The 24,697-nt window shown below is 39.5% G+C and overlaps 2 protein-coding genes across 4 annotated transcripts in view; one reads left to right on the top strand and one right to left on the bottom strand.

Moving 5' to 3' along the window:
- The window catches only part of PODN (podocan), a 28,163-nt gene extending 20,347 nt beyond the window's left edge, over positions 1-7,816 (top strand). For both annotated transcript variants that reach the window (XM_064455073.1, XM_064455072.1), the window contains exons 8-11: positions 90-747; positions 3,395-3,543; positions 5,295-5,493; positions 6,839-7,816. In XM_064455073.1, coding sequence (XP_064311143.1) covers positions 90-747; positions 3,395-3,543; positions 5,295-5,460 — 973 coding nt within the window. In that variant the 3' untranslated portion in view covers positions 5,461-5,493; positions 6,839-7,816. The remainder of the gene's footprint in view (positions 1-89; positions 748-3,394; positions 3,544-5,294; positions 5,494-6,838) is intronic.
- Positions 7,817-18,405: 10,589 nt separating this feature from the next.
- The window catches only part of SLC1A7 (solute carrier family 1 member 7), a 57,911-nt gene continuing 51,619 nt past the window's right edge, over positions 18,406-24,697 (bottom strand). For both annotated transcript variants that reach the window (XM_009506785.2, XM_064455068.1), the window contains 2 exons: positions 21,848-21,947; positions 18,406-19,731 (listed from right to left, as the gene is read on the bottom strand). In XM_009506785.2, the coding sequence (XP_009505080.1) occupies positions 19,495-19,731; positions 21,848-21,947 (337 nt within the window). In that variant the 3' untranslated portion in view covers positions 18,406-19,494. The remainder of the gene's footprint in view (positions 19,732-21,847; positions 21,948-24,697) is intronic.

Genomic DNA, 24,697 nt, shown 5'->3' with positions numbered 1-24,697 from the left:
GCAAAGATTGTAAAATCATAGGGAAAACTGGTTATTGTTTCACCTTGCAGAATCTAAATGGAGAGTGTTTTCTTTCCTGCTTTCCCAAGGAAATTGTCTAGTCTTGAGTATCTGGATTTGTCCAGCAATAACCTGTCACAAATCCCAAGTGGTTTACCTCGAAACATCGTCCTCCTCCACCTGGAGAAGAATGCAATTAAGGTGATTGGCAGAGATGTCTTGACCCAAATTAAGAACCTGGAGTACCTTCTGCTCCACAATAACAAATTAAAAGCCCGAGGTATTCACCCATTAGCCTTCCAGGGCTTAAAGAAGCTTCACACTGTCCACCTGTACAACAACATGCTGGAAAGGATTCCCAGTGGGCTGCCCCGGCGAGTGAAAACACTTATGATCCTTCATAACCAGATCTCTGAGATTAACAGGAATGACTTTGCTACCACTTACTTCCTCGAAGAGCTGAACCTGAGCTACAATAAGCTCAAAAGTCCCCAGATCCATCGGGAGGCCTTCCGTAAACTGAGGCAACTGAAGTCCTTGGATCTTTCTGGAAACAATCTCCACACAGTGCCCTTTGGCTTTCCAAAGAACTTGCAGATTCTGAAGCTGAAGGAGAACGAGATAAGCATCATCCCAAAAGGGACTTTGTCTGGGATGACAAAGCTGCGGGAACTGTATTTAAGCAACAATAAACTGAAAATAAATTCCATTTATTCAAGAGCATGGAGAGAACTCAGCAGTCTCCAGGTAGAAACATCACCTTCTCTAATTATTTTGGTAATGCTGATGTCCTTTTCTGTCTGCCTAAGCCAATTTGTAGAGCACCAATACTAGATGCCCTTGGTCCTCATTTTTGGGCTTGCATTGTAAGTGCTACACCTTCTGTTTCTAGAGTAGAAATTACGTTCTGTTGTGCCAGAGGTGGGTACCTCCCACTGCTGACGAGGGTGGCGGTCTGCCATGTACTGCTAATGCTGAGAAATGTAAAGACATCTTTGTTTCTGAACCCTAATGGTGTCCTATATTTTCAGATAAACATTAGTGAATGTTGTCGTTAAAACTGAAATTATGCCTTTCAGATAGCTTGTCTCCCAAAAGATTTAAAATCAGCTCTGAAGAGAGACAGCAGGAGGAAGGAATGCATAAACAAAACCACTTAATTCTCAAAGCCCCCACATCAGCTTATAGTCAGACAGGCCAAGCTGTAGGATTTAGCAGCTCAGCTGGCTAAGGCACCTGGATAGCAGCTAGGAGGTCTGGATTCAATCAGCAGTCTTCTCATTTGCTTAATTGTTGGAGAAAGTTAAACACAAACCATAAGGCAGGAACAATCACATTTCTGCTGTGCAAAATGACCTTTCAAAATTGTTAGACTGGCTGAAGGATTTGTCTGCATTTCCTTTTAGGCAACAGCCTGTTTCCTGCCGCCTATGTCATGTGGCAGCCATCTATGGTGCATACCGTTAGGTCACTGTATGGGCAAAGTTTGTACATCTCAGAGCAGATCAGGGGTAAGGTCATGGAGCACATGTCACCCTGGCCCCCAGGGTGTTTTCAGACAATCCAAACGTTTATCTATGTGAACATTTATCTTTCTGGTGTTCCTGGGAATAAACAATAGCTTGTTTTCCAGTTCATGTAAATCAGCAATGCATCAACAGTACCTGTAGAGCTGTTTGCAGGGTTTTCATCAGCTGCAGATCTGGTCCATGGCTTTATTATTACATTTTGCATTTGTTTGGTGCTTCAGTGGTGGTGGGGGAAGTGTGTGTGCACGTGCATTCAAATATATAAGATAAAAAGTAGTCGGAAGATAGATGCTGTTGAGAATTACAGATGCTGGAATTGTTTCACTGAAGTAGCATAATGAAATATAGGCACTGTCACCTCAATTGTTGGTTTTTTTTAAAACAAAAGTGGGTCATGAGACCCTTTAGGCAGCTTTAGTCGTTGGTTGGAATGACAAGCTTTCCTTCTTGAAAGGCCTGACTCATAGCTACTTCACGTTACTTTTATTTTACTGCCACTCCCTTGTAGTCAGTGTCAAGTCAGAGAAACACTTTGCTGAATCAAACATTGGCCCTCGCATTGTACCTACCTCACAGTAAACCCTGTTCATATTAAACAAGGTCAAGATAATAGCACATACTTAAAATTTTGTTAGACTAAGGGTGCATTTTTAGCTGTTGCTTTTTTTTCTGGACCAGTGTTACTACTTGTTACTCATTTCCATGATAGTATATATGAATCTTTTTTATCATTAAGGGCTTAACTGTGCAATTAGTTTATGAGTTGTGCACTGGAGTGGATTTGACAAATAACCATCACATAAGATCCTGATCATGCATGTACTTAGCGTACATTTCAGTCCACACTGTTTCCATGGAAATCACTGAAGACTATCTGCAATTGCAAAGCTATACATTTACGTAATTGTTTGCCAGACTGGGATTATGTGGAGAATAAAACCACTGAAAACATGACAATCATTTGCAGAAGTGTAGCTCTGAATAACGTGTAGCTAGTATGTCAGTTTGGTCCTGTGAAAATACTACAATAGAGGATAACAAAACACTTACTTTGATCCATTCCCATGCTTAAAATTCACCTGAGAAATGATCATGGCCCTTAGTCCTGTTATCTTCATACCTTGGTCTGTGTTAGATTATTTCCTTATTCTGCAGTAGCAGCTTCCAAGGAATTCCCCCACATATCTGAAACACAGCCTGCTTGTAATTCACTTTAAGCAGGCTAAAGCCTGGGGACACAGATAAAGAAATGTTTGGACTCCTAAACAAAACAGCATGATGTCTCATGTGAAATCATGATGCTAAATGGTATTGTAAGAGAGCAGTATTGTCACAGCCACAATTACCTTGATGCAAATTAGAGGCAGGTTAAATTAGTTTATGCTACAGTAGATATCACTTCAGTTTTCCACCATGAACTCAAACTGAACCTTTCTGCATTGTTGACAATTTACAGTTTCCACTGTACACACAGTGTTTGTCATTTTCCTGACCTCACCAGAAGGGAGAGGATCTGAAGCAGAGTCACCAAAGTACCATGTGAAAAATAAAGCCCATTTCCAGATGATTTTCAAACACAACAAATCCTGGATAAGCTTTGCATAAACATCTCACTTCTGTGCTGTTATTGTACTAAGTTTTTTATAAATGCACACATATATATGTAGGTGTGTGTTTTTATAGACTTATATGTGTGTTTTATATATATGTATAAAACAATGGATAAACTTCCAGAGTGTGTGTGTGGGTTGTATACAGCCATCCTTTGGAAGCCTACTTGTTGTCAAACTTAAATCTCATTTTGGACTGCTGCTAATATTTAAATACAATTATTTATTTGACCCCTTGTTGTCTCTTCTGTGCAGTCACTAGACATGGCTGGCAACCAGCTGACTTCTATCCCATCAGGCCTGCCAGAATCTCTAGAATATCTGTATCTTCAGAACAATAAGATAACAACTGTTTCAGAGAATGCTTTTGAATCCACACCCAAAATAAAAGGCATTTATCTCAGGTAAGGTCAACCTTCCACTTTAATACATAAGACTTTTCTGCTTTATCTACTTTTTAATTGCTTACCTTTTAGAAAGTATTTAAATTCCTAACTTCCTAAAAAAGCAACTTTGTTTTATAGTAACGTATGACAAAACTATGTCCACCTGCTCAGAAAAGACATGGATAGAAACAAGATTTTCTTTCTGTTTAGACAGTTTGTCCTTTCTGTGCTTATTAGAATGGACTGGGCATGTTAGAAATTCTGGGAAGTTAATGTGATATTCCAGTATTCAGCTGTGGACTAAAAGTTTACAGTCCACTTGTAGGACTACAGCTTCACCTGTGTCTGTTAGCCCTGGATGTTGACGAAACCCCCCTCTAGTGAGGCGTGTGTGACTAATCTTGAAGTTGTGTGCCTTCCCTTGATAATTTTGTCAGAAATAGATGACAACTGTGACAGTTATATAACTACATTTAGAAAGCTTTTCTGTTTTTCTTTTTTTTCCTACTCTGTCCGTTGGATGAGGACCTTGTTTTTACAGGTGACAGATTCTGACCTTTTTTACATATAATGTAGAGTCACAGTATTGTAACTGTTATAAGTATTTGATTAAGCTGATCCCATGGATGAATTCAAAAAGCCTAGGCTGCCTGTTGCACAAGACTAAATAAGGCCTTATTTTGTCCGTATGCAAATCAACTGTCCTGTAGTTCTGAATAGTTCTGAATCATACCTTTTGGATGAATGATTCCATACCAAGCAAATAAAATTACAAAGTCTGGTGTAAATTACAGCAGTCTGTCTATTCAGCTGCTCACATTTATGAGATCTTAGTGAATGCTTGGATGCAAACCAGAAACCACATACCACATTCTATATTTCTATATAAAGAGAAAAAAGGAATTTGCACAACTGTTTTGCTAACATATTTAGGAGGCAACTCCACCCAGGCTAAATTGTATTTCTTAATGGGAGGCTATTAATCACTGCAATGCTGTGAAACAATAAAATGCATCTGGAATATTAGTCAGAACGTGACTTTAAGTATGTTCAAGTGTAATGGACCAAGCAGTATATGTGAGAGGTTCTTAAATTGTGGATTAGTTTATTTATATTCTTGGAACCCCAAAAAACAGATCAAAAATTATTGCATATTGCTTTGTTTCTGAAGGGATACTTTGTATTAGTATTTTGAGTTTTGTGGGAGAAGAATTAAACTGGGATGACACAGAATCTCATTAAAAAGCAAGTTAAAATTTGAAATGGGGGCTATGGAGCAGGTGCTTTTCCTCTCTGGGAAGGAGAAAGCAGAATACAAAGAGAAAGAATTTGTGGGGGAGGAATTCCAATATTATGATTTTTTTCCTTGCAGAATATCATTATAGAAGGGGGAAGAGGGGCTGGGGCAGAAAACAGTAGTTTTTTGAAAGCTTGGTCAGTGAACTTGAAATCAGTGGGAGATTCTTAATGTTTCCCAATGTTTTCATTCAGAGCCCTTTGTGATGACACAGAGTGCTGTGAGCAAACTTTGTTCAGTCACTACATTTGCCTGCTTGTTAATCAGTACCTGTTTTCCCTTCTTTCTTCTATCCAGAGGAGTCAGTACTCTTAGAGTGCTGTTGCGGGTCAGTGTAAAGTTAGGGTAACTTGGGTCAGTGCAAGTTAGAGTAACTCTACAGAATGGTTTCCTCCTAGTCTCCTCATTTCTGTGTTTGATATAAAAACGGGCTTATTTTAATAGGAAGGTCTTTTTGTTTGTTTGTTTAAAGGTTTAATAAGATCGCAGTTGGAGCACTGAAGGAAAGTACCTTCCAAAACCTAAAGCACTTACAGGTACTGGATATTGAAGGAAACCTTGAATTCAGCAACAGTTCAAAGAATAAGGATGACTCAGAAGAGGAAATGGAAGATGAGGAGGAAGAAGAGCTGAGATAAAGTGTGAACTCACACAAGCACATCATGTGGGAGGTAACAGCTGTAGTTTAATTAAATGAAGGACCCACTTCTCAGGTGCTTGTGTAAATAATTCCAAGTATGGTTGAAACAGTGGGTGTCTGAGCCCTAGACTCTAAGTCTTCCACTAAAAAACATGACTGGGAATCGCAGAATCAAAAAGGGTTGAAAATACATTATTTTGTAAAACGAAAGAGTCAGTATAGATCTGTGTTTTATCAGAGGCAGTGGACTGTTCGTAGTGGCCTCTGCTTATGGCCACAGCAGACACAATAGGTAAATATGAAAGTCATTATTTACTAGTTCTGATAATTAAAAATGAAAAGGTAATTCATTGTATTTTTAAGCAACTCATTCAAAAGGAAAACAAAGAACAAACTGTGAAGCTTACTGATGTAGAAGGCCATGTGAGCTGAAAATGGATTTAAAAAGTTAGACAAAATAAAGGAAGATTTAACAGACACATCGGTATCTGTTAAACATGGCATTAAGTTTATAAGCTCTATCTCAAGCAGTCCTTAAATCACTGACCACTCAGAGTGGGAACATAATACTATACTTGGTGTATTTCTTACGGAAAGTATATCTACTTTGTGTCACTTTTGGAGATGGTATACAGGACTGGATTGATGCCTGGTCCAGGATAGCCAGTTCTCACAACGGCCTGTGCTTTCACTACTGGTAAGTCTTGGTGAAGTTCATTGCTCACTTCACCCAGATTCACTGAAAGGCCTCTGGCCAGTTACAGGTTGTGATAGCTGCTGCCTTTGATTCCAGACTGGTAGTCTTGAAATTAAGATCTCAGTATTTCATAAACAATCTAGCCAGCTGCTCGATCTCTCTATTTGAACCTCTCTTCAGCTGGAGAAGAAAAGATGAAGGGAGAGTGACGTTTGAAGAATATGCATGTTTCCATAAGAAGAATAGGGATCTGCTTTATGCATCTCTTAAGCATTTTATGTTGAAAGATTATGAGGTTCAAGACACTACCCTCTACCTTTGAAGATCTAGACTCTAAGACGTGAAAAAAAATGTTGAATTTTGTCCTAAATCAACATTTTACCATGGAGAATGACACTATAAAGTGCTAGCAATAGTGCTAATATGCTGAAAAGATGATGGGACAAGGCAGAAACTCTTTGGAAAGTCAAACATTAGACCTCCTGGCTAGGCTATATGAGGACTTTATGAGAGAATAAATAATTTATATCTGCAGACTTAAAGTACATATAACTTCTGAATCAACACATCTCTGGTTTAGTTTGGGGCACGTGCAACATGTCAGCAGGTACTAAGTTTAGCATATTCTGAATTCTGTATTCTATTATGTAATTGATTTTGTTTTTCTGGTGTTTTGCAGGAAAGCATATGGAAAATTACATATATGCCTATGTGTATATATCTATATAGATATACAGAGAACACTTAGCAAAACGTGCAATGAATTACGCAGGAACTGTCATGGCACTGGGCCAGGCTCATGGAAGACAGTGTATTACAGTGCCTTATTCAGGGAGAGACCCTGAATGCCTTTCCAAAGCTTCCAAATCATCTTATACAAGACCCTGGATCATAAGGGATTGCTCTGGAACTCACAAAAGCTGGCTTTTGTTTCTTCTGTTTCTCTTCCTTCACTGTTTCCATCTGTAATAACAATATGGGACTGTTTTGAACATATGCCTTCAAATGCTGTTTTTGTCAGTGCATTTTAAGTGAACCACATATATGCTTCTTTTCTTTCCTCCGCCCCAAAGAAGCTGTTGTTGATTGGGCAAGATGGATAATTTGCAGTGGTTTCATGTATGGAGCAGTATATGAGGCATTTTGGTCATCAAGAAGCAGTAATAATTCTGGATGCAACTCTTCCTCTGTTATAACAATGTGTATATTTGGCTGAGAAAAACAAAGTAAGGCTGGATCCCATAATATTTTATCTCTACTGCCAAAGCCTGCAGTATGTGCCTGTTTTAGAAAGGTTTTAAGATAAAACAATTGCTCTTGTGAATATATATAAAAAATCTGTATGTCTGCCTTCCAGAGCTTTGGTAAAGTTTCTGTCTTGCTGTTGTTAGCCCATATGGCAGTTGTATGAATGTCTCCAAAGGTATGTCCAGAAGACTGAGTAACAGTATGCGGTTTAATATATGTGGTAGAATTTTTCGCATATTGTATATCATTCACATTAAGAGTCAGAAGTTCCACTAATGAAGCAAAAGTGATAAGTGAGGGGTGTCTTAGGAGAAAACTGTTAAGCGTCAAGAGAAATTTCTCTGTTTAGTTTGAGACTGGGGACAGTGCCTGTCGCTGTACTCTATTAAAGTCTGTTTTATGGTGTTGAGTATTCTCAGCTCCTGTTGAAATCACAGAAAATAAGGAAACCAAGGGAAAGAAGACCTACAGAGGTACCTGGATGGCAAGCTGCTTATTTGATTATAATGTCCTTCATCTAAGGTAGCTAATCTGCTTGAGGAGATGGTCTTTTCTTTTGAGGATTTCTGATTGAACATGTGTTGTTTTGCATACTGCATTCCAGGATTTACTTGGAAACGCAGTTGGCTTGATTTTTTTTACCATCTGTTTTTCCTGCTGGAGAAGATCTGGTTCCACACTCTCCCTTTGGGTTCCCATTGCACGTGACAGTAATTTCAAACTGATATTTCCTACCTTAGACAATTCACACAATCATGAATCATAGAAGGAAAGATGCTTCTGAAAAAAATAAAAGCTTGGCCCTAACAATTGCAAAAAACCCTGTATTTTCAAATATCAGATCTACAGCTGAGCAATAAAATAGCTTTCCAACTGACTTTTGGGATAGATTTCTATGTAAAAAGTCTACAGAATATAGCTCAAATCAATTTGCTATCTTCAGCAAACCCCAATGGAACTTTTGCCAGTCCTTGGTGAAACAGACAAATTTATTATACTCCTGAACAAGCTGAGAATATGCAGATCTGTACAGGTTTTTTTTGAGAACTGTTTGATTATCTTTAAACTTCAGTCCCTTATACCATAATTCTGTGAGAAGTCGGGTGCCCCAGACTCCCTTTGAATCCCTTGTGAGTCTGATGTGGTGAATGTGGGGGTGAAGGTACATTTTAGCACCTTGTAGAATCGGGCCCAAAATTTCAGGATGATACATACACTGTTAAACTGCTTAATCAAGCATCAGCCTTTGCCAAAGGAGGCCCACGTACAACTGAAGGAGCATATGCCATAGACCAAGTAGAGTTTGGAAACCCTTTCTCAAGTTTGTTTCAAAATAATTGCACAGTGAATCTGTCCTTTAAAGGGGACTATGTTTCCCAGCATCAAAAATATCCCCAAAATCACCAAACCAAAAAAGACACCCCTTCCTCCCAATAAAAGCCTCAAAATCCCCCAAGACCAATGTCTTTTCCTTGTCATGTAAGAGATTGATGAGGAAGAATCACAGGCTTGATTACTCACTTACCTGGTATCATCAGCACCTATGACACTGGACTTAAAACTGTCAAACCAAAATGGTAGTTCATTTCTTTCTTTCAGAGGAATAAGAGGCTCCATGAGAGATGATGAAGAAGAGTCAGAAGTCCACTGGACTCAGCCCTTATATTTTTTTGGCTGTGGGTGGTACCTATAATCCAAAGGTCCAGCCCAGACCTCAGGTGGAGCAGGACCCAGGAACAAGGTCTACCTTTATTATTTCCTTTAGTGAAAATTACAAGAATTGGGAAATTGGCCTGTCCTTAGGCCACAAAGTTGAGCCAGAAAGAGACAACACCACTGCTGTTTTCATGTAACTTTCTTCCTGTGAATTGCTTGGATTTGGGAAAGAGAATAATAGAACATTTTAAAGGCTGAGATAGATGTATGGATAGTGAAAACTTGAAGTCTAAAACATTCAGTTGGCAACTTTATTTCTAAGTATGCATTTGCACGTTTGGTATTCATGTGTGGTCTATATGCAAACTGAGGTCTGAGTTTATTTGCTGTTTTTATTTTAAAGGCCATGTTTCCTCGTTACAGAGGATACTACACAAAATGGGGGCAAATGGGATTTTTCTGAGACTGGACACGATTTTTCTCAGCCACAGGAGTATAAATGCAGCACATGAACTATCAAGGACTCAACAGGCACCAAAAATACCCTTTGGATAATGAGCTTTTATTTCAGATGGTGGGCACGTAGCCCGACTGTGTCTGCAATGTGGACAGGCTGTTCTGCAGCCATTCTCCCCCTTGTCCCTGTTCCCTCAGGCTCCTTGCCCCCATGGGTGTCCCCTCTTGAGGATTGGGGTACCCAGTGCCTGCTCCCTTCCCACTCCCTCCTCTGCATGCCCTCCCCTCACATCTGCCCCGCACTGCTCCACTCTGGGTAACCCCAGGGGCTTGTTATTTGTGGGCTTCTGGGAAAAAAGGCCAAGGATAATTGTATATTCCCCAGAGGTTTTATCCCCCCACAAGGGCGTTATGGCCCCTTTTCCCTCCCTGGATGCTGGGAGGGGCTGCAGGGCCCACGCTGAGGTGCCGGGGACAGACTTGATCTGGGGAGGCTATTTCACTCTGCTCCCCGTGTTCACAGAAGTGGAGGGCTCCTCCTGCAACAGGAGCAAAAAGAGGCTCCACAAAGGAGCTGGTGCCATCCCACCTGCTGTGAGGAGAGGAGAGGCCCTGGCTGTGGCAGCTCCTTTGTGGGAGGGAGGTGGCATGAGGCCGAGGCCTTCCCTCCTCTAAGATGGCACCCTGCAAGCCCTCTGCAGGGGACAGCAGGACCTCGTGGGTGACTGGATGTCCCCAGCCTTGGCTGGCAGGAAGGGTGAGTTGTGGGGGATGCCAGCAGCCATGCCACCAGGGAGAGAGGCAGGGTGAGGAGCTGGGGGGACTGGAAGGGTGAAGGACCTTTGTGGTGTGGTGAGGGGGCTCGTGCTCTGCCTCAAAGGCCTCCCCACACCATGCTGTGGTGTTTGGGGTTTAAGTGTTACATTTAATGAAAAAGAGGTGCTTTACACAGTAAGTAGATACTCTTCAAAGGCAAAATGACTTAAGAAAGAAAAAAAAGAGCTTCAAAAGGAAAACTTTTGACCAAATTTGAATGGGGATGTGGTGGAGGAAGGCTGCAAAGTGCTCCCTTGGGGGAGCAGTGGCAGCTCCTAATGAACCACCAACTGCAGACCTCTGGCAGCAGTATGGCATCTCTGCAGGGCTGCTTCCTCCAAGAGTTGCCAACCACCCTCCTTGCAGCCAGCTTGGGTCAGACAGTGATGCTGGGGTGAAGATCTCCTGTATCTTCTGAGCTTTGGGAACTTGGGGATTATTTTCATTAGCTCCCTCCCATAAATACTACAGGATTGTCCATTAAAAGGGCTGCTGGGGAAAGGATCCTCCAACTTCTGTATGTGCTGAAGAGTTAGGCTGGCAGGCCTGCTCCCAAGGCATCTGTGGTACAAACCCCTTCCTCCTCCTCTGCTTTGCAAGGCAGATAGAGGGGACTTTTCCTGAAAAGGCTGAAGATCTGGAGTAGCAGAAGTTGGGTACATGCAGGAGTAAGGCTACGGACCTACATTAACAAAGTGGATGAGAACAGGGTGCCCGTCTCCCTGGGACCCAATGCCATTTCTTCTGCTCCTTGATGGTCCATGCAGAGGGGGGAGGCAGGAGGGCTCTGATTGAAAAGTCACATTTGTTCTCTTTTGACAGTGGTTCCTGCTGGTCAGTAAGGGTTTAGTTTATGATGCTGTTTGTCACCATGTTGACAGAGCCCACTAACATTTTTACAAATTTGACTTACAAAAAGATAAGAATAAAGACATATTTTCCAAATTATATTTTTGATAGGAAGCAACCTCTTGGAAAGCTTCTATGAGCTAGTCCAATAACCTATTAATTAATTTCACTCTATACTGTAATATTGGTGAGTCTTTCTCCCTGAGTTTGGGAATAGATGTCCTAAAAACTTAAACTTATATAAAGTTTTATATAATGTGAATTTAGCCTTGTTTTTTCAAGGAAGTTCCTTCTCTAATGGGATTAATTGATGGAGATCGTTGTAATTGCTTTATTATGTTGCTAATATAAGAACAGTGAGTAAATCCCCTAAAGAATTCTATTTCCTTTAGAGAGGAAAATATTGGTGTGCCCTGTAGCTCTGATTCATACTGCTATTGCAGTTAGCCAGCTGTGAGATATATGTGGAGGCAGTGGATGATAAATGAGTTCTAATAATCCAGTATACAAAGTGCTGCCATAAAAATTCTTCAGTAGTATCCAAGGACATTAAACAGTCCATCAATAAAGTTCTTCTTTAAATGGTTTTGAATCAGGCAAAGGCTGTTTTAATGCATAGTTGTACAGGCTATCTCAAGTTTTCCCCATGGTAGTTCCAGAATCTGTTTTTAGCGTATGATTATGATACTGTCGAGAATGTTGCTTCCCATAAAAATTCAGATTGATTTGTAGAATTCTCAGCTCCAGTTGAAGACAAGAAAGGAATGAGTCTCATGCTTTCATTACTTAGGATATAATTGTGTGTTTGTTGACAGTCATCACAGAAATTAGCTTTAAAAAATCTTTACCTAGGATTTATCTTCTATACAGGATTAAAATTAACTTTGCATACTTATATAGCACTCTAGATCTCTCCCCTTCATTATGGTGGACCTCTGTTTCAGGCCTGTTTAATTCAAAAGCAGCAGTGGGATAAAACCCAAAGTGCTTTACTGATGTGCTAAAGACAGTAGAGTTGCCGCACCATGAGGCACCCTCATCATCCACAGCTTACAAGATTTAGCACTTGAAGACTCACTGTAGTTGTTCCTACTCTCTCGGTAAAGCAGATAGGAAGAACCAAAGTGAAGCTTCCAATGCCAAATGAAGCAGGAACAGCCAAAGTGGGTCTTCCAGGTTGTTCCTACCTATTTTACAGAGAGAGGATGAACAAAAGGTCTGGGGTGCAGATGATCTCTGATTCCTTTTTGTGAAATTTACTCTGGAGACCTGCGGATTACTTGCACAAAAAGTACTGTATGGAGCTGTATGTTAGTCCTGTGCACAGCACCAGTGAGAAAACAACAACTGAGAATGTGCAGTCACAGTGAAAATTCTCTCCGTCAGAGAGCTTCGAGATTTCCTTTCTGAACTGTCTGCTAGAGCTAGCTCCAGCCACAGTGCTGGACTGATACACCCCATCTATTCTCCCTAGATATTTGGTTAGGAAAGATTTCATGTCAGAGAAATGCTTTCTTCTATTAAAAAAATGATTTATAAAAATTATTTATTAAAAAAATGATTTATTCTAAAACAAAGATAATAAATTTACTTATTAAGCCATCAAGAAAATATAGGCTACCCAAATCTCTGTACTTTGACTTTGTTTTCAAGAAAACTCATGAAGTATAAAAGAACTATTTAAAGTATTTAAATGGAAAAGAAGATGGAAGATTAGGGTTGAAAATACTCAGTTTGACTTAGTTTGTGTAATTTCCACATGTTCTTAATAGCCTAGTGGTAAAACCCAATAAAACCACTAGAAGCAATGAAATCATAATGAAACATCTCAAGGTCAGTCTTGTTTTTCTTTTGGTTTTGCCATCTAGCCCATACAGTATTTGTAGCAGATGTAATGTGAGATATCTGTGAACATAAAACACTTCTTGTTTTGCTTCCCCTGCTTTTTCCATCTTATTAAAATACCCTTATTTAGGGGGGCAAAAAAAAAGCTTAGAGATATTATATCCTTATTAGGAAAGTTCAAAAGCAACAACGAACAACTCTAAGTTTCATGTGGTGGGTCAAATCTTGGCTTTCAGCTGGAATTATGTGCAGACACATACAAGTGTAAGTTTAATTCCTAAATGAAATGCAGATACCTTTTGGTGATGAAAGGTTACTGCTTTTAAAGCAATAGATGCAAAACTCTGTACATTACAGAAGAAAAACTCCCATGATGGAACCTGAAAATCACAACTGTGACCTACCCTCAGCAATGCTCTAATTCCCAGTGGCATGAGAAGTCCAGGGTTTTGTAATGACTTAGTTGAAGACACTTCAGCAACAATTTTTGCTTGTCCTTGTGCTGGACTGAATGCTCCATGCTAATTTGGACGGAAGGACAGCATGGCCTACCACCAAAAGTCTTTGTGGGAGTCTGTTCCAATAGTTTTCAGTAAGAGAGGTAGCCAAGAATTAGCTGTGAAGGGGTGACCTTGCTTGTGGATACCTGCAGACCTGTCTGTTTTGTCTTTAGTGGCTGCCTGCAAGCAGAAGCTTTGCTAGGAGAGGGGTGGCTTGCTCCAGGCCTACATCTCCAGCTGTTGGTACCATCTCATCTTGGAGCTGGCAAGGAAAGGAGGTTTGATTCTATTGCAGGAGAAGTGATTAAACGCTCTTCTTCTTGCCTAGCATACTCGCCATCTTGTCTTCCTGAAGCCTTCTTTATTCCTTCCCCAAAATACTACTCTCTCAGTAACAGACTGCTACAATTTTACTTTGACAGCTTGTAAAATATCTGAAATATCCTGTGACACAAGTCTGCCAAAAGTCTCAGCTGTGCCAAATCCATTCCCATATATCATCTCTTAGGCTATGGAGATGCAAAGTTGCTACTTTATAAATTATGGAATCTGAGTTTTTTTCACTTGAAACAGGAGCCTGGCAATTCTTGTGACCATTGTGGGTAGTGATCCTGTGGTTCCAGAGAGATAGAAGTGGCTAATCCAAGGTAATCATATGAGTCCCCTTTAATATGTTATGTAACTGTCTCAGTCTTCAGCTGATTTATCCTTACCATGCAACACCCTGTTGAATTAGAAAAATACTTTTTCTCCCTTTATAGATGGGAAGCAAACCCTGTGTTCTTGTGGTCACTTGACCATAAGATCACATGTGAGAAGTCTGAGATAGTGAGTAATGAACTGAACTTAAGCAGTGACTGCCCTTCCTGTTCTTTTGATCTCATCCTTTCTGGGTTTTGTTGGACAAACCCTCTAATAATTCCACAAGTATCAATCAATGTGCTCCAAAGTAGTTAGTGAGGAATGTAACTTTGAGCATATATTGCTTCCTTAGTTGTATTTGAAGTCATAGGCTAAAAAAATTAATTTAATTAAAAATTAATTAAATTTAATATGTGTATTTTATTTGCAGCTCGGCCCTTAATGAATGGATGCATTACATTTGTCTATTCTGTGGCCTCTCTTTCTAATGTGGCAAAGTCAGGTATTTTGCAGCCATTATGACTGCAAAAAGATGTGCTCCCCCACTGCAAGATAGGCAGCATTAGCATCCCTGTGGAAAAACCTAGATTGCTTTCTCTCCTCACTGTATTTAGTCCTCAGCTGGAGGGCTGTGATCTCATCCAGTTTAGTGCCTGGAGAGGAAAACCAGCAATTCCTCATTGCCACTGTGACTATAAAGAAAGGTAGCTGTCTTGATGTAAAAATGCACCTGGTCATTCAGTGGAGACACAGACACAGGAGTACTTAGCATGGGCATCCTGAGCTTTTCAGATTCAATTAATTTCCCAGGTTACACATTTTGCTTGCACACATCGACCATCTTCTGCTAGTAGTTAACTCATTTTTATGGAAAGCACAGAAAGGACTGAGGTAATTTCCAAGACTGTCCACCTGGCTTGAAGATGAAGCTTTCCATCTGCTTTGAAAGTGTTACAAATCAGTTCACTGTTGTTAAAAAGGGACTAAAATTAATGCTTGTTGTAGAATTGAAAGAGAGATGTCATCAAATGGTGTTGTTACAGAGTTGCTGTATTTTCTAAGTGCTTTAGAATTGCTAGTATAGCATGGAGGGAGTCTATGATTTAATGTTTTGCCTAATTATTTAGATAATTTTATTTTTATGTTGGGATTATTCATATTCCATGAATATTCATTATACCATACGTATTCAGGTGGCTCAAATAAGCTTAGCTACAATTAAGTCATTTAAGTGGCATCAATTAAGACTAGCTGAGAATATGAGTAAGTGTGTTGGTTCCATAAACTTCTGTATTTGGATTGGCAGCCAAAAGCTCTTGGGAGATAGTGGGATGCAAAAGTGCTCTGGTTGTGTCTCTTTCTCCCAGTTCTAATTCTTGCACAAGGATTTATTTCAGCAATTCAACTCTTTAGAACTTCCTTGGCATTGGCAAAATCCTCAAGAACCTGTTTTAAGTTGTCTTTAGTGATGTTTTATACCACAACAATCTCCAGTGGCTTCTTTTCTCTCAGTAGTATCTCTAGAGAAAGGCTGTTGCAAATTAACCAGCATAAAACAAATTTCTCTGAGAAGTATGTGTTAATTTGGGTTACTTCCCAAATTATTTCTTCCATAGCTGTATACAATGCATCACCCTTTTTAATTATCTTCTCTCCCTCCTCAACTCTCTTTCCTACTGTGTCTTGAATATACTTTAATTGGCTAAGTTCCCCTTTTTTTTAGCAGGGGGAGGCAACTTCAAAATATGGTTGAATATTGCCAGTTAAGAAATATGTTCTTTCCACATCTACTTGAAAGTATTCTGTGCAAACTGTTGTAATTAGTGATTGATTAATTGTTTTAGATTAAAAATTTTGAGACTGTAAAGGTCACATTTGTTTTTATGGTCTGAAAGTAGGAGAAACATATTTACCAACACAAAGCTTGCACTCTAACTTGATAATTAATAGCTTCATTATTTTTCTTGGAAGGAAGTGTGTTTATAGCTGGAAAAAGCAAACAGATCCATACACACAAATATGATAAGGAACCTACTACTAACCTAATTGCACTGTGTGTCAAACTGCTTGACAACAAATACCATGAGACACAGGAAATAGCTAACATGGAGGAATGCTTATGGTGTAAGTTCAGTGTTTACCTCCCCACAGTTAACAGTGGTGTCTTATGTTCTTAGTACCAAATGACTGTAGTTGCAGTTGGATGTTCCAGTCAGGGTCACACTACACTAAGCAACTCACGTTTACCAGGATGAAGAACTAAAGTGGCATAGGCCTCTAGTTAGCAGTATTTGACACCACAAATTATAAAGGTCAGGTGAGAAAGTGGACCACTGCCTTTCTCCCAGCTGGTTAACACTGCAGCTGCCACTGTGGTGCAAGGCCCTAGACAACAAAACAGAAAATAAGCTTGCCCTGAAAAGAGTTTGTAAAAGCAAAACTTGGCACCAAACAGTAGCTCCAAACTACAGGAGACAGTGACAAAGATAATGGTAAGTTACGATTCGTGTAATTTTTAGGGTGAACGGGAGGCACATATTGGTATAAACCCCAAGTTTTAAAGATATGAACAATATAATGTAAAAAAATTAATGCATTTTGAATTTGCAAAGCAAAACTGGGCAGTCTATGAATCGGGTTTGAATGCAGAAGGCTAATTTTAAAACAGCCTGTTTATTCCATAAAAATATGCTTTCACACATGAACACTTCTGCATTCCCTACTTGCCAGAGTGTAAAGGGCAAAATTGTGGTTTTCTTCATTGTGTAGGATTTGTGTATCTCAACTGGCTGTTTCTTCTGGTCTTTGATGCTTTATGTCATCTGAATTTTTCCTTGTAGAACTCACAGATTCTTAGCAATGGCGTTGGCTTAGACTTCTTGAGACATAACTAAGCTGAAGAGCATCAGACTAATAAGCTGTCTCGGGCAAGCAGGCAAAAGGATTTGCACTTTGTTGTTAGCTGAAAGTTGTAGGTGGCTGGAGAAGAAGGTGGTGGTAAGGCTAGCAGCACTTTCTCCTTGGCAGACCATGGCACCTTGGCATGGTGCATGGGCAGACTCATCCAAAACCACTTAGTTTGGAACTACTCATTCCAAATCTTGGATCTACTTGGCCTCTTCCTTCATCATTTTTATCTGTGCAAAGTGATTGTAAAGTGGTAGATGACTGGCAGGATTTTACTATCACTTCACAGAGCTGTAACTGACTGTGTGAAGTTGAAATTTCACTGGCAAAGTCATCATGCAGAGCTCCTGCCCTCTCCACATGTGCTTAGGCTGTTTCATCCCTGGCTGCTTGCTCTTGTCCCTGTGTCACCCTTTCACTTGTGTTGACAACTGTTTGTTAGGACTGTGCTAAAAACATATGTGAAATGGTTTGAATTAAAAATACTTCTCATCTGATTCTTCATCTGGCCTCGTAAATAATTGGGTCTGTACAGCTGGGAGAGGAGGGGAGGCAGTACGCAGAGGAATGGACAGCTAAGAAAGGATGAAGGGGACCTCCTGGAGCTGCCAGTGCTGCTGAGTTGGAAGTATCAGATGCTGTGTTGCCCATTCAGAGAGGCGCAGACCAGCCTCAGCTCTCCCAAATCACTCATTTTAATGGCACTCTGTAGAGCAGGTCCATTACAGGACTTGTTCAGGAGCAGATTGTTCTGAATAATTTCAGTTCTTACCTATTCTTTGTGTTCTATGTTTGTTGTTTTCACTCTAGGATCAAATCAGGAAAACAGTTACTAACTGTAGGTATTTTCAGATTGATGCATCATTTCTGAGGAATTATAGGCAAATAAAGTACATGTTTGTTCTTTCTGACTTTACCATTTGATATTTAAACTACCCATACTACAACCCTCTGAGACAACTAATTAGTGCATGACAAAAGAAATAGCCTGAACAGGAGCCCTCAAAGAAGGGATGAATATGCACATCCCAGGAAAACCATTAGTCATGTGTATGAAGCACTTCTGCTTCTGCTGAGTGCAGAAAATGTCCTTTTTGAGTGGGTTATTTTTTCTCTTCAGATGAGGGGAGCATATTATAATACCAGGCACATGTTATCTGGAACTGATATCCCACAAGCAGCTAACTGTAATATGTCAAGTGTATTGGTATGAACTAGTATGTAATCTCTGGATTGAATCCCAACTTTTCAAAAGGTCTCCCCACTTCCACTCTCTATTTTGGCAGAGAAATAAGAAGACACTAAGAGTAGAAGTGCACAGACAGCCTGTTTTTAAATGGCAGGTTTATTAAAAATGTTCTCTATCACAAACATTGGAAACATACTCAGCAGATTTTATTGTAACTGAAAGATTCAGTATATAGTGGAAAGGGGGTAACTGTCAAAGTAGATCAACCACTGATTTACGAGAAATAACCAGTTTCCACAGCAAACTCCTCACGAAACCCCAATATTACTCAGCATCATTGGCTTCCAGTTTGTGTTCAGTGTGCCCTTAGGATGAATGGTTCATGAGCTTGAGCTTTGGGTTTATACATATTTACAGTAGAAGAACCTACAGATTACAGGAGAGGACACATTAGCACCAGTGCTTATGGATTAGGGCTTACATCGTCTCTGTCACTGCATGTGCATGGTATTGACTCTACCAAAGAGTTAGGTTAAAAAAAGATTAATAAATCTGGCACTTGGAAGGCAAACTGTGCTCTGCAGTGACCTAGGAATTCTGTGTGTTACGTATCACACTTGAATGCCTGTCTCTGAAGGCTGCCCATTAGATTTACCTTTGCTTTGCTTAACCTCTGCTTGAAGTGTTATTTAGTAATATATGTAACACCTTGAGATCAAGAAATCAGTGTGATTTTCTTAGTGCTGTTCTAAAACTAAGCACAAACTCTATATTTAGCAAATATTAGACAAAATTAGTATCTTTAGCAGTTTTGGTGAAACATTTTCACATAGCAAAACAATCTACATAAATACAGTGTTCATAATTACTGAGATTCACAAAAAAAAGGCTTTGGTTAGAAAATCAAAAAGGGTAAAATAAAAAAAACTTTAAAAAAAAGAAGCCAAAGGAGTGTCAGATACTATATTGGAGTCAAATGAGTGCAGAATAAAACAGTAGTCGTCCATTAGTTAATTTTTCAGTTTTAAAATCTTCCACCTAAAGAAGCCCACGTCTCTTGCAAGCTGTGTGCCTTTCCTGATGTTCACAGCTGGTCTCCTAGCTCCAGTACAAGCAGGGTGGCAATAATTCCACATTTTTCTGTTCAAGGCAGAGTCCCCCTTCCAGCTGTGAGGTAGAGATTGGGTGTCAGGTCACTGGGGTATGAGATACCACTGAGCGTAGCAGTTACACATTTGTTTCTAGTTCATTTATTTCAATAGTGCAGTGGTCTTTACTGTTGGATTTCTTAGTATGATTCTCCACTGGACTTTCTTCTTGCTCCACTTGTACGGGTATGTGGTGCTGAAACCCTTTCACTGTTTCTGGTCCACGAGATTCATTCATGGTCTTCACACAGCCATTTCTCTGGTAAGCCACAATCTGATGGATGTTAATAGGCTTAGTTTCACAGATCAATGGCACCTATGTGAAAAGCATTAAGATTTGGAATACTGCCACTGTTTGCTGTATACAACAGGAAAGGAATTTTTACTTTGAAAGCCTGTGGCCTGCTTTACATTCACCAGGATTATCTAGGGCCTCCACAGACTTCCAGGACCTGTTTCTCATATAATCTAAAGCATCTTTGCACCATCTGGATAAAGCGAAGGTGTCTTTAAGTAGGTAAAAATGCAAATTCTGTCACAATTCTAATTTATTTTACATCCATAGTAATAACTGCCTGCATCGTAAAGCAATATAAGTAGTGTAAATAAAGACTAGAATTTCAGGGCTAAGATCAAAAGATATTGACCCTCAATGGCCAGTATGCTGAGCTTTGGACAACTGAGTGCAATTACATACACCAGTAAGTATTTGTTGTTGTCTTCTGCCTTTCTTCTAACCCAATAAACTAACACCTGTCTTTTCAGTTTGCACTATTTCAGAAGAAATAGAGGATTTTATTGACTGATTTGTAAGTTAAATATTGAAGTGTCCTTTAAATCGACCCAGAAGTTCTGATGGGGAAAATAAGACATAGATACTGGCAGAGAAAAGAGGTGGGCTTGCAGCTGAGAAAATTTGGCCTTTGGGTATATATTACTAACTCCACAAATTATGCAGCCAAAACATATGGCAGACTAATGGTATATTTTAATACAATTACGGAGCACGATGCAAAGAAAAATCTCATCATGGATGACTAAATAATCCTTTAGGAGGGATTTTATATTCTTGAAACATCTATTCTTGAGTTCTGACTGAGTTCTTAATACAGCAATGAAATGTCAGGAGGCCTGTGTTATGCAAGAAGAGAGACTACACTTCTGGCTTTGTAATGGATGACATACCTTACCATTAGGTTGTATGTTTAGTTTTTTTGTAGCTAGCTATATGTGTAACCCATATATTCAGGCCTAATCCTGTCATCAGTAATTACTGCAGGTGCTAAATACCTCAGAGGATAAGGCCTGCCTTTCAATATAAAACCTGAAAGAGCTGGAATTTTAAACGCATGTTGCAGGAAGGCATGAGAATGGGATTTACCAGAAAGACTGTCTGTAAAATGGGAGAAATAATAATAGAAATAAAACTTTGCTATTAATACTGTTGTTCTTAGTAGAATACTACAAATAATGCAAAGAAATAAAACATGCCTTGTGAAAATCAGTCCAGATGAAGAAACTTTTCTGTATAAACTATTTTGTCTTTGTGGAAAAAAGGTAGTGAGACTATGCCATGAGCTGAAGTGGTTGGATATTAGCACCTCCAGGCATGATGGGCTCGTGGAATTAGGAATCTCCTTTGTCAAGGATTTGAAGGAAGACCATGAGAAGGAGTTCCTGGTATAAGGAAAGACTGAATGATGCATGCCAAGGAGGAAAGAAAAAAAGCATAGGATTAGAGGGAGGCAGGGTCAGAATAGAGGGGTATGTGTGGTGGATGGAATAAGATATGGAGAAGGAAAACCAAAGATGTAAGGAGGGACTTGTATTAAATGTAGAAGGCATGAAGATGCCTTAGAATGCAGTCAAGAATGGAGCAATGTGCTTGTGCTAGTCCAGAAAGGTTATTATTGCAATGGTGGCTTCAGATTATACTAACACAGAGGCTTGAAACACCCAGGATAGTTGCTTTTTTTTTGTGAGCTTATTGATTTTGCATATACACACTCATAGATAACCTTTACCTTCCCCTACACACAAATACTCAAGGACATTTGTCACCCTGCTCTGCTGCTGGTCACATTTTTAGAAGGACAACTTACTGGTCAGTCAGAACTTGGGTACTGAGTGTGAGGCTCACAGTTCCAGTATCTCGTGCATCTGCAGGACAGTGCAGCTGCTCCTCCTGCTCCCAGCCCCAGCGCGCCAGACACAGCTGGCTGGCAAGCTTTGAACTTGAGTGGCTTTTTGCACAACCTCATGGAAAAGGACCCCTCCACCTTATCTGGCTAAGCAGCACATTGCCCAGTTCTGTCCTCTCTCTGAAAAACCTTTTACAAACGAGATGAAACCAATGTGGGAGGCTGAGAGCTCGCAGGTTCTCTGCCATAATATGGCACACGCTGGCACACCCTGGCTCATGGCGTTGTTACCTCATCACCATCCTTGATGAACTCCTTCCGGCAGATGTGGGCCATGATCCCAGCAGCCAACGCGTCTCCCAGGACGTTGATCATTGTTCTAAACCTGTCTCTGGAAAATGAAATAGTAATGGTAAATTGTTGGCTCTTTGGGTATGTGCCTATGCCTTTATCACTGCAGTTAATTACAGCTGAAGGCCAGTTTGTCTGTTTTTATGAGCTAACAAGTTCAGAAATGGTAGTCAGGAGTTTGGCATGGGGCAGCCACTAGTTACTGAGCTGCTCAGTTGGGTCTTCCTGTCTTTTCAGAGCTCAGTGCCCTGTGCCACCATGTACTTTAATTTGTAACTAACTAGAGCAGCTATGCTTCCCTATACATGCAAGCTGATTCAGCAGTAAAAAAGTTTAACACAGCAGATCAAGACTGCATTTATGTCCAAGTTTTTATGTTAAGATCCAGTATTATGGCCTGATTTGGAGGCTGGTGCTGCAGATGTCTTAACTCAATAAAAGTAGAGGGCAGCCAGTACAACCAGTACCTTGTATTAGTTACCAACGTCCTAATCTCAGCAACCAAAGTGCTACTTAGGAACATTATTGTATTGGTAGAATGTGCAGAATACTATCAAAATTACTCAGAAGATTGCTAAATAACTACACCCACAAACTAAGCAGGCAATGACTGTATTTAAATTGTTAATTTCTGAAAACGCTACAGTTGCTATGGCTACCAGTGGCCCTTAGAGATTCTTCATTTTCAGTTATCATCTTTTCCAATTTAAATTTGTATGCTTGACAGGGCTTTGTACATATGTGGTTTCACTAGTTTTCTTTTTTTCACTTATGGGATCATTTCTTCCCTGTTTACACTTTCTACCCACTGCCTAAAAAATAAATCTATTAAGATACAGACTGTAAATACACAAAAGTAAGTGGTTGTCATAGACAGGCATTACTCTTTAAACAGCTTGGAATCTGTTAGTTAAAATTGACAAGATTTCAAATAGACAATATAGCTTTTAAATCTGAAATATATAATGTCTTTTCCAAGACATACACATCTGAAAACTGTGTCATATGGGTAACTTAATTTATAAATGTGGGTTATAAAATGGAGGTTCAGAAATCTCCAGATGTTTGGCTTATTAAATTCAGTGACGGTCCAATATCAACACTGCCCAGATTTCTGATCCTGTATCTTAATATAGAAAAGAATTGAAACTGTGTGCTAATTTTTTTGTCAGATATTTTAGGCATGTACTCTGTGCATGTGAATGTTTATGCAGTTCCTTGCCTAATTAGCATGAAAGTTCCTGCATGAAATGTTATTTGTGTGTGCAGTTACCAAATTGTACGTGGAATTGCAAGTAGCTTCAGCAATAACATTTCAGAGCTTACACCTAGATGTGGTTGTTGAATCCAGGACCCAGTCCTACACTCATTTGCCCAATCCATTTTTCTAATTCCTGCTGTTCTGGTTTTGTGTTTTGCTTTGAGAAAAATTCCCATAAGAATATGTTAGGCAGGGAAAAATACTGTTACAGCACATGTTGATAGAGTTCCTGTTACACATAGACCCTTTTTTTTCCTTGGTTGATCATAAAATTTTTATTCTTGGAAAGATATTCTGAGTTAATTTTTGATTGTGCAAAGAGTCAGCTGTGGTAGAGAAGAAGCTGTATGAGCAGAGCTGAAGAGTGTGCGCTCCCTTTTGGGCTCTGATTAACATCTCTTCTGAAGACAGAATCTTTCTGAGGAAACAGTGCACCATACTGAAACTCTTAAGAAAATGGATTGCCTGGCATGTTGTTTCACCAGTTTTATTCCATGTTTCTGTGTGTATGGAGTGGTCTGCACTACACAAGTAGAACCACGCTGCATGTCACTGACATTTCTCCACTAAGAGGCTAATCTGCTGCTAGTGGTGTTTCTTTCAGTGCAAACACAAGTCAGGTGTTGCAGTGGTATTTTAGCTTTAGATGACATTATGAAAGATGCAAAATTAAAGGTGCAAACTTTTTACCTTGTGTTTAAAAAATTAGCTGAGAAACATTTTTATTTTCTTCTTTATGTCTCTAGGCATTGGCTAAAGGAATGAAGTCACATACATGTTACGGCTACCTAAATGAGTTGTAATACCTGCAGTGCATTTTAATGGGTATTTCAGTCTTGTGAGATCATCTGACCAGCCTTCTTTAAGCATTCTTCATACTCCAGTACTTCCAAAACTAATATTGAAAATATTCATCATGTCAACCATGTTGACACTTTGCATCTGCAGGTTCTTGAAACCATCAAGTGCCGAAGTATAGAAACACACTTTTTGTGTGAAAGATCATCTGCAACGGACTGAAAATTGGGTCTGTTCCTTGCTCACTTTTTAATACCATCTGGAACTATAGCCTGAAAAAGTTTTTTGTCATTTGTTTTGAAAAGTTGTGTAAGACAAAAAGAAACATAATTTCCATATACACTGGAAGACTTACTGGAAAAACAATGAAATGTTGATGTTGCAAGAGCTGGGTGAAAAGTGAGCAATATAGAGGGAAAGGCTTTTGTAATACAGCTTAAAATACTTTGACTTTATTGTGCTTCAGTAACTATTGAGCTTCAGTAACTAGCGAGCTTCAGTAACTAGCATTAGAAGGGTTGATTTATTAAAATCTGAATTGCCATTCCTAAGTTTAAGTGCCCACAGCAGATATTATTTATCCTGCACAGAATATTCCTGATATTCCTAAAATAAAATATGTCTTAAAATATGCACACAAGACAACAATCATGACTTCTATTAATAGTAATTATGTTCTATTACACTGAACAGGAAAGTAAATAATTTTGCCTCACAATACCTTGTACAAA

This window comes from Phalacrocorax carbo, chromosome 6 (genome assembly GCF_963921805.1).
Source record: "Phalacrocorax carbo chromosome 6, bPhaCar2.1, whole genome shotgun sequence".
Lineage (NCBI taxonomy): Eukaryota > Metazoa > Chordata > Aves > Suliformes > Phalacrocoracidae > Phalacrocorax > Phalacrocorax carbo.
This window is presented reverse-complemented; position numbering and strand designations above follow the sequence as displayed.